Below are 19,457 nucleotides of genomic sequence, written 5' to 3'. Positions count from 1 at the left end.
CAGTAAGCGCACCATCTGCTTTAGTTCGACCCTCCCATATGCATAAGCCGTCTGCTAGTGTGGTAGGGGGGATTTGGGAGATATAGTGGAACCACGAGCATAACAACCTGCGCAGACCCGCGACTCCTGTGCACCGATCTCCCGCGAGTAGGGGAGGGGGAGAGTGGACCATGCTTCGTTATGGTCCTTATGGTCCGAGGTGGAGGGAAGAAGGCAAGCTGCGCGGGGACTTTTCGTTTTTTCCTCGATCTATAGCGCCTGTGATCTTTTCTTTGAAGTTGTCCAAACTCTTAATATTCTTAGCATACACGTACTGTTGAGAGCTGAGAAGACTGCGAGTGCGGGGTGAGGTTCGGGGGTGAACGGGGAGGAAGTGTGGGGAGCGAAGTTTCGACTTGGTGTTCAATTTTTCAGTGTTGCCAGACATACAGAAATTCCTGTAGGAAAGGGTGAGAATCTGATAATGGAATCGGGAGTCTCCGGTTGCTCACATCTTTCCCGAGGGATGACCGTGTCAGGTGCTCTCGCGAAGAAGCATTAACAGACGCTAGGAAATACACAAAAAGCACACACCCTTACTTTCTTAGACACGTTGGAAGCAGATTGCTTTAATTTGTGAAGTTTTGCTAATTGTTGCCTCAAACGTTTATTGCTAATTTGAACATTCTTCACTTTATGTAATAAACGATTGCATTGTTTCTTTACTTGTTCTTCAGCACATTTTAATTTCTTTTTCACAGTTTCAACTCACTATTATTCTTGGAGATTGGGTATATTGAGTATATTTCCAGTACTCAAAGTCTCTGAATTATTGTGTGCCATGCAAATTCTTTTGCAAGAAGATGACTCTTCAAGTTTTCCACTGCTCGCTTTCGAATCTTGACGTTTATTGGCACGTCCACTTCGATCAATTATGTAATTTGGCTGTTGCACACTACAATTCACCACACAACCAGGTAAATTTAAACTTGGTTCAGCGTTTTTATTAAGCTGCGTTCTACAGGCATTGCTCAGCAGTTCTGCTTTTAAGTTTCGTTTGTAATCGGCATCCAGAAAATGCGATGAGCACACTGTGGCTCTTTTGATATTAACAGGATCTAATCTCTTACACTTTGAAACCCACATCTTGCACATAATCGGATCCTTTGGGACATGGCCATAGGCAGGAAGAATGTTGGGGAGGGGGTTCACTCTTAATTTTTCCCATGGGCGTCGCATAATCTTTAGTCATAAAAATTATGTTGTTTGACCATTCACACGAAACTTAATTTTTGGAATTTTGAAAACTGTCGAAAGCAGTAATTCTTTGGTTTAAATAGTAAAACATAACCTGGTACCTGCATTGTAACCTCAATTTTTATATCTAACGCTGTTTTTCTTCGGTTATTCTGTTCGAATACTAACTAACTGGACTTTATTTCAGTTATTAACAATGAAACTAACAAACATTGTGCTATTTTGTAACTTGCAATAAACGATGTATATTCTATAGACCAGTTCGATCCCACTTTCCGACGCTCATATTGTTCCTATGCTTTTCAAACAGCATTATATACAACCACTATGCACTATACAAGTATGTGCTTTATAGGACCGCATATAGGTTAAATGTACAGTATGTACTACCGTATATCGACTTCTGGGTGAAGGATAGTGAATGTAACACGCTATGAAGCAGGATATTCTAGGTTTGAACACTTATGAAGGGCCATTTAAACCCTTATGGAACAGGGAATTAAAAGTTGTAACTGGAATTTTGGGACAATCGCAAGAGAATTTTCAGTCTGATCCAGGAACAGCACTGGAAAGAGGACAGCAGAAGTGAAAATGAAGGGGTCGCGGGTGGGCTGTGATTCTGAGAATGAAACCCATTTCGCTCAAATTTCAGAATTCAAAATGTTTGAAAATTTCAACTCGATCATTTCAGAATTGTGTGTCTGTTGTATTTTGTGCAACTGCGAATATTTTTTAAAAAATATGTTACAAATTTTAGTTTCTGAACTCGCATTAATCCAACATGCCAGAAGTTTCGGTAGGGGGGGGGGGCTTGAACCCTAACCCCCCTATGCTTTGGGAGCAAATAGCTTACACCTACTATATTTCTTGCGTTGTTCTGGCACAAAGCAACAGCACAATTGCGCGGCATCTTACTGAAGTGTTACTGTTGTTGCAAAAAAAAAGAACATCCCCACTATCACACAAGCTACAGAAAAGGAAACACAAGGCACTTTCAAGTTCCCTCGCACAAATGCAGATCCTATAACAAGCGGAAAGGTCAGTGACAGCGTCACCCCTGTCCCTTGATTGACGTCAGGGTTGGAACCTCCCACGACCCTCTTTTTTCAGCTTCGGGAGGGAAGACTGCGCTACTTTCTCAACTATTTTGGATCTGTGTGTGTGCGTCTTGCTAACTTCAGTGCTCTTGTTCCATTGTTGCAGTGCGAGTATGTCTTCTTCGCGAAGAATGGGACAGACAATTCACAGTGAAGCTAGGGAGATAATAAGAAACGTGATACAGCAGTGTGATGAAGAGGCCAAAGAAGGAAAATTAAAGTACTTGCTACAGCAATCAAATTTGCGTGTGTCTAATTACACGGGCGTATCTATGCGGAGTGTATCAAAAATAAGGAAAGAGGCCCATGAAGCGGGCGAGACGTCACTGTCTACACCGGGTAAGAAACGACGACGAGCCGAGCAATACAGATTCCATTGCGACGAATTCGATCGAAGGGTCATCAGAGACGTAATACAAGAATTTTACCTTGTGAAAAATACAATACCAACGGCACCGAAACTTCTTTCAGCCATTCGTGAAAAAATTAATTTTCCGTGGAAAGTGCATAGTTTACGTCGTCTGCTTCATGATATGGGTTTCAGTTGGAAAAAATGCAGAAGCAACAAAAAAATTCTCATAGAACGTCCAAATATTGTTCATTGGCGTGCCAAATATCTAAGGGCAATTAAAAAATTGAGATCGGAGAATCGTGTGATAGTATATATCGACGAGTCATGGGTCGACAACAATCTCACCTTTGGGAAATGCTGGCAAAGTGATTCAGTACAAGGAGTGTCAACCAACACCAGTTCTTCCAATAGGTTAATTTTAGTTCATGCTGGTTCAAGGCACGGCTTCATAAATGTATCAAACTTGATTTTTAGGGCAGGAAAGGCAACCGGAGACTATCATGGACAGATGAATTCCGTTAACTTCGAGAAATGGGTGAGGGAAAAACTTCTGCCGGCCCTCCCGAGGGCAAGTGTTTGTGTATTGGATAACGCTCCCTACCACAACATACAGGTGAATAAGCCTCCGACTAAATATTCTGTGAAGCAGGAGATGATAGACTGGTTAAGACTAAACAAAGTGCCATTTTCAGAAAGCATGAAAAAATTTGAATTATTCCAATTGATCGAAAAGTACAGGCCGCCAGATAAGATTTTTCGTGTGGACGAACTTTTGAAGACTAATGGCCATTCAGTGCTTCGGTTGCCTCCTTACATGTGCGAATTGAATGCCATTGAACTAGCGTGGGCTAAAATAAAACGACTTGTGAGGGAGAAAAATATAACAGGAGATTTGACGTTGTCAAGGTTGGAGGAAGTGACAAAGAGTGCGGTGGAATCTGTGACGCCAGCTGACTGGGAAGGATATGACAGGCATGTCATCACTGTCGAACAGGACTACTGGCAGAAAGATGGTCTGATGGAGGACACTGTGGATAGAATCGTTATTTCACTAGGTGGTATTGACAGTGATGAAGACGACAACATCAGTGACAGCGATTCATCTTCGGGATCGGAATTGGCACAAACCTTATCAGATAGTGACGATGACTGATGAAAGGTGAGTGGAAAGCATGTTATTGTACAAATACTTTAATAATCAAAATAAAATTCCTCCATTATTAGTATTGCTTTCACTTGTTGCTATGTAATATCTTCCATTCATTTGCAATGCGTTTTCGTACCATGCCTTTTTCATTTATGCCGCTGCCACCCTGAAAGGAAGACTAGCTGGCTGCGCACGGCGACAACAGTTTCGCATTCCTCAGCCTTGCAGTCTTCTCAGCTCCCAACAGTACATGCCCCCACAAGTAGAAATCCAGGGGTGTTAGGTCTGGCGACAGTGTGGGCATTCATCTATTTAACTTGACCAGGGTGTGAAATCAATGGAGTCTTACTTTACACACACACACACACCCATGTATTAATTATTATGATATACATATTTATTATGTTAATTTATATAAAAGCAAATCAATAATTAATTATGAAAAATATATTACATATATGTATGTATATAATACACACACATATGAATGCATTTGTAGCCTACTTTTATATATATATATATATATATTTATAAAGTAGCAAACGAATTCATTTACCAACTGGTTAAAATGTAAATAAATTACATGTTTTTATTTTATTTAAGTTTTTGTTTAGTTTCACATTTATACTTGACTTGCATTATTGTTTTACTTTTACTCTGCATATATTGTTATTAGTGTAGATTCGTTAATAGTCTCTTGAAGGAGAGAGAGAGAGAGAGAGTGAGAGTGAGTACAACACTCACTATCACACTCCAAGACAGACATTATATTTCCTTCTTTGTGTGCGTTTTCGATATTATTTATCCTTACTAAAGCATATTTGAAGTCTAAACCAATTGCTTATCTTTCTTATAGCAAAAACTCTACCCCCCCCCCTTCCGAAATTATTTGTGGAGGAAATCACTTGTCCCCCCAGAATTTTGCACCCTGGACCTGACTTTTGCCTCACCCTGTATAAAACTATTAAAAGCATATTTTTTCAATGATGTTACTCCATCACAGAGGTCGGCGTTATGTCGAACCCTGTTCTTATGCTCCGTTTTTAAAGTAAAAATAGCTGCCTCATCATCCGAACCAGTTCGGATATTTTGAGAGTTGAATTTCACGACAACATATGCGTCACAATGTACACAAACTCATGCACGGTCGTTTGAGAATTTCCTCTTACTCCCCCCCCCCCAAGTCGTAGAACCAACAACATCCCTCCCGCCCCCGAACGGGGAGCAGCATCACGCGCGACCTTCTCTCGAGATATAGAGACCTCCGTCAGGATTAAGCTCGCCAATTGATTTTGTTGCGAATGGGCCATCCTCTTTTTTACGGTGGTCGTAAAACATTTCGTTTCCATGGAGACGTTGACGGTCGCGGCGAACAAACAAGCCTCGTTGCGTCCCCTTCTGGAGCGAGTGCCCGGACACGCATATGGTTATCTCCCTGAATGCCTTTCGCCTTCTCGCAGGACTCTTCTCTTTTGTTTCAGATTCAGTCATTAATTGCCTCGATGGGTCTCCCTTTTTTGACAACACTAGAGCAACCTTGCGTTGTGACGTCACTGGAGAATGCTTTTGTTACGCTAAATGCCTAAATTCTTAGGTTTAGTCCTCTTACCATAAATAATAATAATAATGCATAGGTTTAGTTCTCTTAGAATAAATAAATATACTTAGGTTTAGTTTTCTTAGCATAAATAATAATACATAGGTTTAGTTTTCTTAGCATAAATAATAATACTTAGGTTTAGTTTTCTTAGCATAAATAATAATACATAGGTTTAGTTCTCTTAGCATAAATAATAATACTTAGGTTTAGTTTTCTTAGCATAAATATTAATACATAGGTTTAGTTCTCTTAGCATAAATAATAATACTTAGGTTTAGTTTTCTTAGCATAAATAATAATACATAGGTTTAGTTTTCTTAGCATAAATAATAATACATAGGTTTAGTTTTCCTAGCATAAATAATAATACTTAGGTTTAGTTTTCTTAGCATAAATAATAATACATAGGTTTAGTTCTCTTAGCATAAATAATAATACTTAGGTTTAGTTCTCTTAGCATAAATAATAATACATAGGTTTAGTTCTCTTAGCATAAATAATAATAATTAGGTTTAGTTCTCTTAGCATAAATAATAATACTTAGGTTTAGTTCTCTTAGCATAAATAATAATACTTAGGTTTAGTTCTCTTAGCATAAATAATAATACATAGGTTTAGTTCTCTTAGCATAAATAATAATACTTAGGTTTAGTTCTCTTAGCATAAATAATAATAATTAGGTTTAGTTGTCTTAGCATAAATAATAATACTTAGGCTTAGTTCTCTTAGCATAAATAATAATATTTAGGTTTAGTTCTCTTAGCATAAATAATAATACATAGGTTTAGTTCTCTTAGCATAAATAATAATACATAGGTTTAGTTCTCTTAGCATAAATAATAATACATAGGTTTAGTTCTCTTAGCATAAATAATAATACTTAGGTTTAGTTCTCTTAGCATAAATAATAATACTTAGGCTTAGTTCTCTTAGCATAAATAATAATACTTAGGTTTAGTTCTCCTAGCATAAATAATAATACATAGGTTTAGTTCTCTTAGCATAAATAATAATACTTAGGTTTAGTTTTCTTAGCATAAATAATAATACATAGGTTTAGTTCTCTTAGCATAAATAATAATACATAGGTTTAGTTCTCTTAGCATAAATAATAATACTTAGATTTAGTTCTCTTAGCATAAATAATAATACTTAGGTTTAGTTCTCCTAGCATAAATAATAATACTTAAGTTTAGTTCTCTTAGCATAAATAATAATACTTAGGTTTAGTTCTCTTAGCATAAATAATAATACATAGGTTTAGTTCTCTTAGCATAAATAATAATAATTAGGTTTAGTTCTCTTAGCATAAATAATAATAATTAGGTTTAGTTCTCTTAGCATAAATAATAATACATAGGTTTAGTTCTCTTAGCATAAATAATAATACATAGGTTTAGTTCTCTTAGCATAAATAATAATACATAGGTTTAGTTCTCTTAGCATAAATAATAATACATAGGTTTAGTTCTCTTAGCATAAATAATAATACATAGGTTTAGTTCTCTTAGCATAAATAATAATACTTAGGTTTAGTTCTCTTAGCATAAATAATAATATTTAGGTTTAGTTGTCTTAGCATAAATAATAATACTTAGGTTTAGTTCTCTTAGCATAAATAATAATACTTAGGTTTAGTTGTCTTAGCATAAATAATAATACTGAAGTTTAGTTCTCTTAGCATAAATAATAATACTTAAGTTTAGTTCTCTTAGCATAAATAATAATAATAATTAGGTTTAGTTCTCTTAGCATAAATAATAATAATTAGGTTTAGTTCTCTTAGCATAAATAATAATACATAGGGTTAGTTCTCTTATCATAAATAATAATAATTAGGTTTAGTTCTCTTAGCATAAATAATAATAATTAGGTTTAGTTCTCTTAGCATAAATAATAATAATTAGGTTTAGTTCTCTTAGCATAAATAATAATAATTAGGTTTAGTTCTCTTAGCATAAATAATAATAATTAGGTTTAGTTCTCTTAGCATAAATAATAACAATTAGGTTTAGTTCTCTTAGCATAAATAATAATACATAGGTTTAGTTCTCTTAGCATAAATAATAATACATAGGTTTAGTTCTCTTAGCATAAATAATAATACTTAGGTTTAGTTCTCTTAGCATAAATAATAATACTTAGGTTTAGTTGTCTTAGCATAAATAATAATACATAGGTTTAGTTCTCTTAGCATAAATAATAATACATAGGTTTAGTTCTCTTAGCATAAGTAATAATACTTAGGTTTAGTTCTCTTAGCATAAGTAATAATACTTAGGTTTAGTTGCCTTAGCATAAATAATAATATTTAGGTTTAGTTGTCTTAGCATAAATAATAATACTTAGGTTTAGTTCTCTTAGCATAAATAATAATACTTAGGTTTAGTTGTCTTAGCATAAATAAATATACTTAGGTTTAGTTGTCTTAGCATAAATAATAATACATAGGTTTAGTTCTCTTAGCATAAATAATAATACTTAGGTTTAGTTGTCTTAGCATAAATAATAATACATTTTCAGTGTATTTATGCTAATAGAACTAGACCTAACAACGTAGGCATTCCTCGTCTGACGTCAGAACGCAAGGTTGTCCTAGTGTTGTGCGATAAGGGAGACCCTTGCTCAATATCAAACAGTAGCTTCTTCTTCTTGCTTCCAGACCCACTACCTCTTGTTTCTCGATTATTGAACTGTGAATATTTTTATAAAAATTGAAAATAAATTATATTGTTTCCTAGGGTGTTCCCAGGGGTCCCGGGTTCGAATCCTGGCCTGGTCATGTATATTTGTGAGTGTCCATTCATCAATTTCATCATATCATCACTCATCCCCATCTTCGCAAATTAGTCAAAAAGTGGCAAAAAGCGAAGTAAAATGAAGCAAATCAAATGCTAGGGCGTTCCCAATGTTTTTGTATTACTGTACAGTGGGATCCATGAGTATTACCGTGCAAATTGTCCATCACAATGTTCGTGCACTTTATTTGACCCAATAAGAGCTTCAAGAATTAAAAGAAAACTCAAAATAAGCTGTTCACTATTCCGCACCAGCATATATAAAAATCCATCGCTTAAAAACACACAGGCTGTAAGATAAAAAAATAATGAAAATAGTCGTGGACAATTTGCACGATAATACTCAAATTATAATTATAATGATAATTATCAAAAAGTATTTTATGTCCGATGTGAGCTCTTTCTTCCTGTTCATGCGCGTAACCTAGTGCCTAGCTTTGTGAGGAAGCAGAATACCATAAAAATAGCGTCCATGATTGATTTGCTAAATTACTATAATATTTGGGAAATCAGAAAAAAATATTCTTTATTTTATTGTTCCTCAGGTTCCAGGAGCCGAATATATTAATACTATTGTAAATTTTAAAACCCTGACAATTTTTGGAGGAGCAAGTACCACCCTTGCCCCCGCCAAGTTACGCCTATATTCCCCCATCTATCAAGTAGACAAGTTAAAAATAGATGTACAGTCACAGGCAATACAAATGAGACATCTATCCTGACATACTCGCTTCCCCGCAAGGCGTTGCGTTATGTGTGTGGCCTAACTCTACGCCACTGGTAGAAGTTGCCATTGAAAATTTGATATTAAAATCCACTTATCACCGTACAGTTAGGCAACACACATAACGCCGTGCAATGAAGCGAGTATTACAGGATCTATGTGTCTCATTTTTATTGCTGGTGACTGTACATGTGGCGCTAATGCTATATTTTATATACGATGATGGATAAAGTAACAGAGATGCATCCGTTTTTTCCCCCTGCAGGATTTCGGCAAGTACCCTCACATGCGACGATTCGTGCAGGACTACATCCGAGCGCTGAACACGCACAACGCAGGGACGGATGTCGTCAGGAGATTCGTCGCAACGTGAGTAGCTTTCTTCTTTTCCCTCGGCTGTCTAGAACGATGGAGAGGAGGGGGCGGGGGATTTTCAGATAACAATGTTGGCCCAGGTGGACTCATCCCAGCTTACCCCCTTTTTTTAGTTAAAAAAAACTGCCATTTCACGAAATTTCACGTAATCAAATCAGGAATTGTTAGACACAATGAATATCGAGCAATTTGCGTCAAATTTCTGAAAACATTGCTTACATAAGTACAGGGTGGCCCAAATAAAACTATACCCAGCACATAGATGGTAATAAGTCAGTTTTTTTTATCACAATATGTGTGTAGTTGTTGTCAGAGACTTCTTGAGTGCCGTGTTTTGGTTTATTCATTAAAATTTGCGAAGAGTTTCAAAATCTCAGAAGCTTCAAGGTACATTACAAAACATTTTGAGAGAAACCGACACGTGGCGCCTCTATGCGGACAAGGCCACTTCCAACATCTGGTCGGGCAGTGGGCACTCTTGCCCAAGTTTTAACATGTAAAGTTACAGATGTACTGATCAAACATACTAACACTCTTCGCTTCGTTGGGTCTAGTTTTGTGTGGGCCAGACTGTATTACAGACATATTTCAGTAAGCACGTTTATCTTGTAAGACAATTAATTAAATTATGTAGTAATTATTGACAGAGATGAACAGACAACAGTTTTACTTACTTCCAGGGACGTAGATAAGATAGGCAATTTGGTATGGGGGGTCTAATTTGAAAAGAAAATATACACAATTTAATATGACCTATAACTTATATATGGTTTTCTATATCAACAATATTCGTTAGATAATATATTAGCCACGCACAAATACAGTTTATGTGCCATATGGCTTTTCATTAATATAGGAGTAGTTTTTAATAATTGTACATGAAATTAGTAGTGCTAAATTTATATTTAGCTTAGTCTGTATAGAAATAACTACAACTAAAATGATGATATATATGCAAAGTTTAGCAAGAATCCTCTAAGCCACAGAACATTTGGGGCATGAGAAAGTTTCGCTGGTTATTGCCCACCCCTTAATGAGGTCCCTGTTTACACCTTGTTCGTCAATGGCCTCAAAGATGATTGTTAATTTCGTGTAATCTTCGTCAGATAAAGATCTAAAGTAATGGAATTACACAGATGCTCAGTATACTTTAGAAGTGGAACGCGGGGCCATTACAAGTATCAGTTCCTTCTTCAAACAGTGTGTAATGGAGATCGGGAAGGGGAGGGGTTGTTCATTAAGCTCCCTCTGTCGTCGCAGAGGCAAACGAGGACAAGGCTTGTTTGCCGCAGTTGAAGGAACTCCCTGGCGAAGAAGAAAACGGCCCCGATTTGCTTTCGACCGAGTCAAAGACCTTGGGTTCATTTTCCGCTGGGCGCCAGGAGTTTGTCAACGATGTAGCTAAGAGTTCGTAATAGAGTTCCTTCTTTACAAGTCCCCTTGCACTTTTTATCGGGGTTGGCAAAATTTGTACTTTAAAGAACAAAACGAAGAGGTTTGTTTTTGTTTTAAACAGAGTAAACAAAATGGCACGTATTGAATGAAAAGGCAAAGTTCCAAAACATGTAAAATAATCACTATCAAATATCAAGTATCAAAATGTGTTTTAAAGGCCGAATCACACGGAACTGGATTTCCAGTAGGAAAGCGCTAGTTGGTGCTGGACTGGCTACCCATTTGCTATATTTCGCCTCACACGATACTTGTTACCTATCGTACTTGTCGATAGACGTTTGTTCTCTTAAGACATTGCGCAGAGCAATTAGCAGTTGGACGACCAATTTCAAGAATGTTGTTTACTGCTTTGTGCTTTCATTAGAAATTAAGAAAAAGAAAAGTATGGACTAGAAATTGGCTCGATGCGTACCAAACAAGCTTTTTGATGAACTCTGGTATTATATGCATATTCATACATGAGATTCGTAGGATTCATTCACAAAAAAAGAAAAAAACTTAATTAACATTTAATACATTTCATGTAATAATAAGGATTTTCATTTTCAGCTAATCACATAACAATTACAAACTAATAAAAATAAACCAATTTTATTGTAAATGTACTATTATATAAATGGGGTGACTTTTCTACTTGATTCAGTAGATGAGTGAATATCCATCACAACAGTTTTTCATTATTTTTTTACATTTCGTACAGTTTATGCACTGAAATTCATAGTTTTTTCAGTTTTATTAACTTTTACACACGTTGTTCAAGAATAAGCCTTAAAAGTTAAGGGCAAATTTTACTTATAAAGTTTGTTGTCTGACATCTCGCATAAAACTAATTTTTGGAACTGAGGAACTGTGAAACCCTCTATTCGTTGAATTACACGGTGGAATATGAAAATATATCCTGGTTCCTGTACTTTACACTCAGTTTTTATTTTGGTTATCTGTTCGAACACTAACCGAATGAACTTTATTTCTGCTATAAACAATAAAAATAAGAAGCTTTCTGCTTTTTTTATTATTTTTGCCTCCTTAAAGGTTCAAATTACTGATACAGCGATATTTGCATTAGTTCGTTGCACTTTCCCTATCACTCCCACGCACCTTCACCTCGCCAATTTCCTCGTCTGCTCCGAAGAGGCAAACAATGAGAGGTCGTTGGTCTCTGCTGGAGAGATTAGGGTAAACAGCGCTTCGTCTTGGTTGTCAAGAGCAGATCCTCGATGCGGAAATGCGAAATGAAGGATATTGGAGCTTCCTCGCTTAATGTTTCCTTCGGGGGAGCCTGTATCTATGCGGAAGGTTCGCCGCCCTCTTGTTTGCATATGGATGCGGTTTCCAGCGGTTCTGGAGGAAGCCACGTCAAACGCGATCCTTAACGGAACCATTTAACGATTGATTCAACGCTGGTGTGCTTCTAAATGAGATGATGTGGGTATTTTCAGTCATCTGAACTAGGGTCTAGTAGAATGCTATCGAATAGTGTACACAGGTTGTATCGTAATACAGTAAACAACTTTTAAGAATTTATTTAGACTAAACTATATGGAATACAACAATGATATTTGTTGTGTATCAAACAGTAACGCTTCAAGTTTGAATGGCTACAAATGTTCAATGTGGTTTCTACCAGTTATGCAGTTTCTTATTCTTTCCTTTAGGTGTTACACATTCTGCGGCATAGGTTGCACATAGACTTTCTTTCACAAAGCCCCAAATGCAGAAGTCTAGAGGTGTAACACTTCCCGCACGCGATCAATATTTTTCACGTTAGGTGGTCTTCGATAGGCGCCGCCACACAAGTGCAAGAGGGGGGAGCATTTGCCCCTCCAAGCTTTTTCTTAAGGACAGCTCCGGTGCTCACTCACCCTCAAGTCAATGAGTATTTGGAGACAATCCTGTGTGTAAGGGCAGTCGGAGCGTGGTGCTGATCACATCAGCTCCAATATGGCCGTGATCGAGAATTTGTGGGGCCCTATCCCCACATCCCCTAAATGTGCCTTCATGGCACGGTTCTATATGCACGAAGAACGTACATAGGGGGTTATTCCTGAGTAAACAAAAATGATCGATCAGACAATTCGATTATTGATGGCGGGGAAAGAACTTCCGGTTTGGCGAATTTTCCAATGTAAACAAGTGGAATACACATCGTCACCGAGCTTATTTTCTTATAAAAGATCGGAAACAAAATGGATCACTTGAATTTTTTGGGTGATATAGAGAAACAAAAGTACATAGAAAACATTGGCAATTTCCCAGATCCTTCGGATGCAAATACAAGGGACAATACTAATATTTTCCAAGGCAATGTTAATCTTCTACCATCAGTTTCGTTCTTGAAAAGACTTCTCCAGGTTGAAATGAAGCTTACATTAATTATAAACATTGAAATACTTCCATCACAACAGTAAAATAAATAATAGTATTTGCTAAGGTTAACATTAATTAAATACATTTTATTCGAATTTAATTATTATATTATTGTTGTTGTTTGTGTATTATTATCATGCTATTCGATCCCGAGTGAATATCCAGCACTATTTTCCATTAATACTTTTACATTTCATAGATACTATACTGAAATACACACATATTGTAGTTTGTTATTAACTTTTGCAAGTGTCGTTCAACAAAAGACTTTAGAAGTTAGATAAAATACTCACAAAGTTTATATTGTGTGACCTCATCTAAAATGATAATTTTTCGAATTCTGAAAACCATGGAAACATTTATTCTTTGAATTAAATGATAGAATATGAAAAAAATATCCTGGTTCCTGTATTTTCACTCATTTTCTCGATGTAATGCATATTTTACATTGATTACTCCGTTCGAATACTAACCAAGTTAACTTTATTTCTGTTATTAACAATAAAAATAACAAACTTCCTGCTTTTTTGCAACTTGAAATTTACAGGGGGGGGGGTCGACTGACCTACCCGACGCCCATGGAGAGAGTGCTTATCAACAATCAAAAGGAAAATGCGTTATAATATGATTATAAATAGTTACAACTTTTAAATTTAATCAACACATGTGCGTTAGACAATTATAATTTTTGAGACATGTAAAATATTTTCATTTGATTTGATGAAGTACCGACTGCAGAGCCTACTCCCACGTGTTCGTGTCCAATCTTTTCGCCTTACTGCCTAAATCCACTGATCTTTCAATGTCGGCTCTGTCTGAAAACGATGCCTAGATACCTGAGAACAATTGTTTGTTCCCTATCTCATGTTGAAACCAAATGCCACATAAATATTGTCGCTTTTTCGAAGACACTGCCTTTACACCATTGAATTCAATGTTATTATTTTCAAAACCGGAAGTGCAGTCCCCGCCAGCGCCAAGGAAGCACAGAAATGTAAACATCCGGTGAATAGCGCCCATAACCTTTGCAGGATTAAATATCATGGGTGCGTTCCAAAAGTCTTAGCGGAAGGAACGAAAGTAACTGGCCTCGTGAATCTGGTGAAACCAGTTATTTTTCAGACTTATGGGACGCTCTAGACGCAGGCCCAGGCGCAGCGTCTTGTTTATACAAATTTTCCGCGTGGCGTCAAGCGGAAGGCATGTCCTTCTGACAGAAATAAACTCTGCTGTGAACACTATTACTCATTTTAATCACATTGTAAGAACAGTTATGGCACACTCATCTTGCGCATGTTTCTTCATATCGCTCTCTGTTAAAATTATAATACATTTTCCGAACAAGTTTAGTTTGAAGTCGTCGTGCACGCGCGAGGTCTGCAAGCAGCAGACGATTCTCACCGAACAAACCAGCCTTCTGGCCCGTGCGTTTGGTGAATCTCGTTCTTTCACGAAACGCACGGAAGCACTTATGGGACAGCCAGTTACCATAACTCGTTAACCTCGTGCGACTTTCGGAACGGTCCCATTGTATATTAAGTTGTAACATAATGAGAAATTCATCTTCAGGACTGCTACCCCCCCCCCCCCACTTTCTCGTCTTTGGATGGCGGCTGCTGATAAGGGATAGCCCCTGCAAAGTAAAATTCTGGCTCCAAAGCCTATACGTATGTCGATTTGTATTTCTATTTTGTTTATTTTACGTGGCTTTTCTCCATTTTCGGTTAATAGCGACGATGAGGATGATCAACTTATGAAATAACTGTGGAATTTCAAAAAAAAAAAAAAAGGGGGGTCCGTGTTCGCAACCGGCAATGCACGATTCCTCATTATGTACCGCTCCTGATATTACTACAGCCCCACATTTTAACTGTGTTTGCCTAACCTTACCGTGAAGGGTGTGTGGGGCTATGCGTGAATGGTTTGTGGAGATATGCGAGAATGTTGTGTGGGGCACCGAAAGAAAATGTAAGTTTCGTAGAAACACAAAATCTTCCGGTACCAATCTTGCATTGTCGGTTGCGATCACGGACCCCCTTTTTGGGGGGGGGTGAATTCCACATGTGAGCGCCAAATATTAACTGCAGATTCGTGATTAGGAGCCCTAAATTATTGAGTATGCAAAATATGAGCGAAATCGGGGAATTGTCCGGTATTGTAAAATCTTACCCTTTCTTTTTTGCCAGTTATTATTTGGAAACAGCATGTTACTTGTTTGTTAGCATTGTCACATTCACACCAATGTCAATAGAATTTACTCGTAATAATATTTACAAATGTTTTCATTGCCAAGATTACAAATTAGGATTGTGAGAAAGCAAGTATGCATGGTGTACACTTTGTGTATTGTGCTGTTTTGTTGAGGACATTTGTTATGGCAAGCACACTCCACTTCATTTCCACCTTTATTTGGAACGTCATTTTAATATAACTTTGCAAGCTTCAAATGCATTACTCTAACTTGGAGCCGTAGTTTCTTTATATATATCTCTACCAGCATGCACTCAAATCCTACTTACAAAAATTACAACGAAACTGCTAATACATCATATTTTCAGAATACGCACATAAATAACCACCTAATATTCATTCCTTAAAGCCATGCGATACAATTTCCACGGGAGTAGTATAAAAGTACATATTATAAACTCGATAAAGTATGAGCCCCCCTCAGGCAGATTTGGCTACACTTAAAACAAGCTCAACATGCCCATATGAGCTTTTTGCTCAAGTGTGGAACCCTGTCTAATCCAAGATTTTTGTAAAAATGCCCTCGGGAATTTCCCGTGAAAGTATGACCCCCCTCAGATTGATTTGCCTACACTTATAAAAGGCACTTCTGTGAGATTGTTGTCCATAAGCTTGTCAAAAATATGCCCCTCTTGATATTTTTTTTGGCTACACCTAAAATTAAGCCAAAAAATCACCCACACACACCCACACCCACACACACCCACACCCACCCACACCCACACATATTTACTTCCGGTCCACTTCCGGTTTAAGTTCAGAGAATTAATATGTTACCTGGAATATGCTCAATATTTTAATTGGGCACCAGGCCCAACTTGCATATCTAGTACTAAGACAATGCATTGTGCAGAGGCCTTCTAGAATTGCTCTGTGACTCTCTCATTTCTTACATCATAAACATATGATTTTTCACCTATAAGAATAACACTACATATGGTGCCATCAGGGAGTGTATCATGGAATTCACAGATAATTTTAATGTTTGTCCTGTCATTAACCACAACTTGTTTTCTTTTTGAAGTGTTGATGACAAACATGGGTCTTTGTACTTTGAATTCATCTGGTGTGTAATACATGTCTGTATTGCCAGTAGTGACCCTTTTGTATGCTGTAAATGCTTCATATAATTTAAGAAAATCATCCTTGGACATGTCTAAATTATAATTTTCTCTAGGAAATACCTCATTTCTGCCATTTTTAAGATATATGTTCTTGATGTTGCAGCTATCAAATTTACTTGAATTTTTTTCCTGATTATTGTGTCTTCCAGTCTGAAACAGTACCACCACAAAATCCGGCATGTCATATTGTATACTGGAGAATGAGTTTGTAGCATCAAATTCATAATAGGCACCAGTGGCAGGCTTCTGTACACATTGATATGTATAAAATTGTAAAGGTACCTGTGGATTTTTTAGGATATCAGCTTTGTATTTAAGAGCATAACTGGCTTCATATTCAACAACCGGGATTCTTAGCTCCATAGTCTGAATAAGGCACTTGCCCTCATCAGGTAGGGTATTAGGCAGAGCTGCCCCGGTAGAGTTTAATGTTCTGTACCTCATCAAAGCATTATTATCATTTGCAGCTCTTCTAAATGTAATTCTTAAACCACCCTTCCACATAATATCTTTGTAATCTGAGAAGAATCCTGGCAACAGGCGCATGGGGAACAGCACTGTGTGGCTTTTAGATATAATTTTATCACCAGCCTCAAATCCACCTATTTTGTAGTAAGAAGCCTCGGTCTTGGATAATTTTAGTGTGGCCAAAGCTGTGGAGGTAATGCCGGGGTAATCCACTCTGTTTATAACAACACCATGTTTTCTGATCTCAATTTCAGAGAACAGATGTGGCACAAAATTATCCACCAATCTTATATTTGAATTTGCCGGATAATCTGTACCATCGAGCTTTACAACATCAAATTTGATGTATAGATCTGCTCTGTGGGGGTGTATAAAGCCATCCCCTACATCAAGATCAACCTCAATCTCTGTGTTGGGTTGATTTAAATTTGCAAAGGTCCTCCTGTTTGGAGGGAATGATTGTAGCTCATAACTCTCAATATTTTCAATTTTTTTTGTATGTATTTTTATTTAAATATTAATCTCTATGATTGCAGTTGTTGTGGCTCCAGCAAAATCAACTAATTCTTCTTTTTCATTAGTGACCATCAATTCAATGCTATCTATTCTGTTATGGCACACAGGAAAATATAATGTTGGGGATGGAGTGTAGATGATGGGCTCCATAAATTCAGAGTTAGGTTTGAATGTTGCAATGATCCCAGTTTGTTTGCGAGTGCCTATGCCATTTGATTTGGTGATCATACCCTCGGCCACATTACAGTGAATATTCAGAGTCTCTATGGTTAAGAATTTAGGTATATTAATAGCAGTGTGTTTAATGGCCGGTTCAAGTTTTGTGTTGTTCTCAAATCCTAACAGCTCTCCTATAGTACCCAGATCCACTGTTTCTGTAGCAGATACAATCTCTACTCTGTGAGTGACAGAATTTTGAGTTAAAACTATACCTCTGGGTAATTGAGCATTTAGAGTAGATAGATTATATTGCCCTGGAGTGATGACAATTTTTTGATCCCCAACTGCAATTGTATTGTTGTGGTGTGTAATATTAGGGATCAAGTACATGCCATAAAATGCTCTGAGAGCTATTGTTTTGGGATACACTATATCATCATGTAATCTAAGTTTCAATATTGAATTTTGGCTGGTGAGATGGAATACCCCCATGATGTTTCAGATACCACAGGGCTTTTTGAAAATTTTCAATTGATGGTTTATTTATTTGAGACATATATCTAAGAACAGATAAACACAGATGTCCACAATTAACATCTTTGAAATTTTGAACACGGGCATTATTGTAATAAAGATTAGCTGATTTTAGATATTTTACTAAATTTTCAGGTGGAATACCTCCAAATGAATCAAACACAAATGCCTCATTTTTTAAATATTTAAGATAACAGATCCAGTGAGTGCCCTGATTTTTGTACTTATCCAAATTAACTATGCCACACTCTTTGTTGAGTGGTTGTTCTGGTAAAGAATCAGACATGTACACACCTCTAAAATTTTTGATGCCCAGTGGCTTGATTAAAGCTTTAATATCTTGGTTTGTAAGCGGCTCTTGTTTTTTTTAAACTTATTCATGGCTCTCTTAACACCTTTGCCTTGTTTCTCCATGGCCAGGTTATGGCGCCTCTGCTAATCTAATTCTGCCTTATTTTTCTTGGCATCTATTACTGTTTTTGCTATGGCAGCTGATCCCCCAGCCAAGCTCCCAACACCCCAAGTGCTGCTAAGATGGCCGGGATAGTAAATATGAAGCCCCCTGTATGCAATTTTTTTCTGGATTGCTGTAATTTTTTTAATTGAGGGGTGCTAAGTAACAATTTCATACCATGGCCCTTGGCAAGACAAGAATTTTTTTTCTTGCGCTGCTTTTTGGTTAAAAGGCTATCAATAGTTTTAAGAGATTTAAGACCTGCATAAGGTATCTGATACATAACACCCTTGGCCTTCATTGTAGGTTTATTATATATATATATTCACAACCCCCACCCCAGTTTTTGTTTGGTGTTCATAGCTATGGTAGTTCCCAATGCTGCTATTTTTTCAATTAAAGAAGCATCTTTGCTTACAAATCTACCAAATGCAGCCTCTTCTAATTTCTTGTCTGCAACATGTCTCTTGTCAAGATCAGAATGTGTGTTGTATGCTATGTCATGGTCTCTACAAGCAGCATCTAGGGGATTAACACCAGGATCACCTCTGTTTAATCTATGGTCCAATTTTGTGCCTGGACCACAATACTGATAGCCTGGAATGTGTAGTTCAAATGGCAGCTTGTTTATAATGTCATTAACCAACCCCCGACCCTCAGAGATATTCCAAAATTTAGGTGGTAGAGTATTAATAATTTTTATAAGATATCCAATCCCCTTAGTGTCATTCACTATAAAATTAGACAATTTTGTGCTTATCATGTCCATAATTCCAACCTTTTCATTGTAAAAATTGTGGT

The 19,457-nt window shown here is 36.9% G+C and overlaps 1 protein-coding gene across 1 annotated transcript in view; it reads left to right on the top strand.

The window, feature by feature from the left end:
* The window catches only part of LOC145981026 (C-Maf-inducing protein-like), a 266,610-nt gene that overhangs the window by 209,373 nt on the left and 37,780 nt on the right, over positions 1 to 19,457 (top strand). Inside the window, exon 7 of the mRNA XM_083114123.1 lies at positions 9,220 to 9,323. Within this exon, the coding sequence (XP_082970249.1) occupies positions 9,220 to 9,323 (104 nt within the window). The remainder of the gene's footprint in view (positions 1 to 9,219; positions 9,324 to 19,457) is intronic.

The sequence above is a fragment of the Lepisma saccharinum genome, chromosome 28 (assembly GCF_977018435.1).
Source record: "Lepisma saccharinum chromosome 28, izLepSacc3.1, whole genome shotgun sequence".
Lineage (NCBI taxonomy): Eukaryota > Metazoa > Arthropoda > Insecta > Zygentoma > Lepismatidae > Lepisma > Lepisma saccharinum.
Note: the sequence above shows the minus strand (reverse complement) of the source record. Positions and strands in the feature narration are given on the sequence as shown.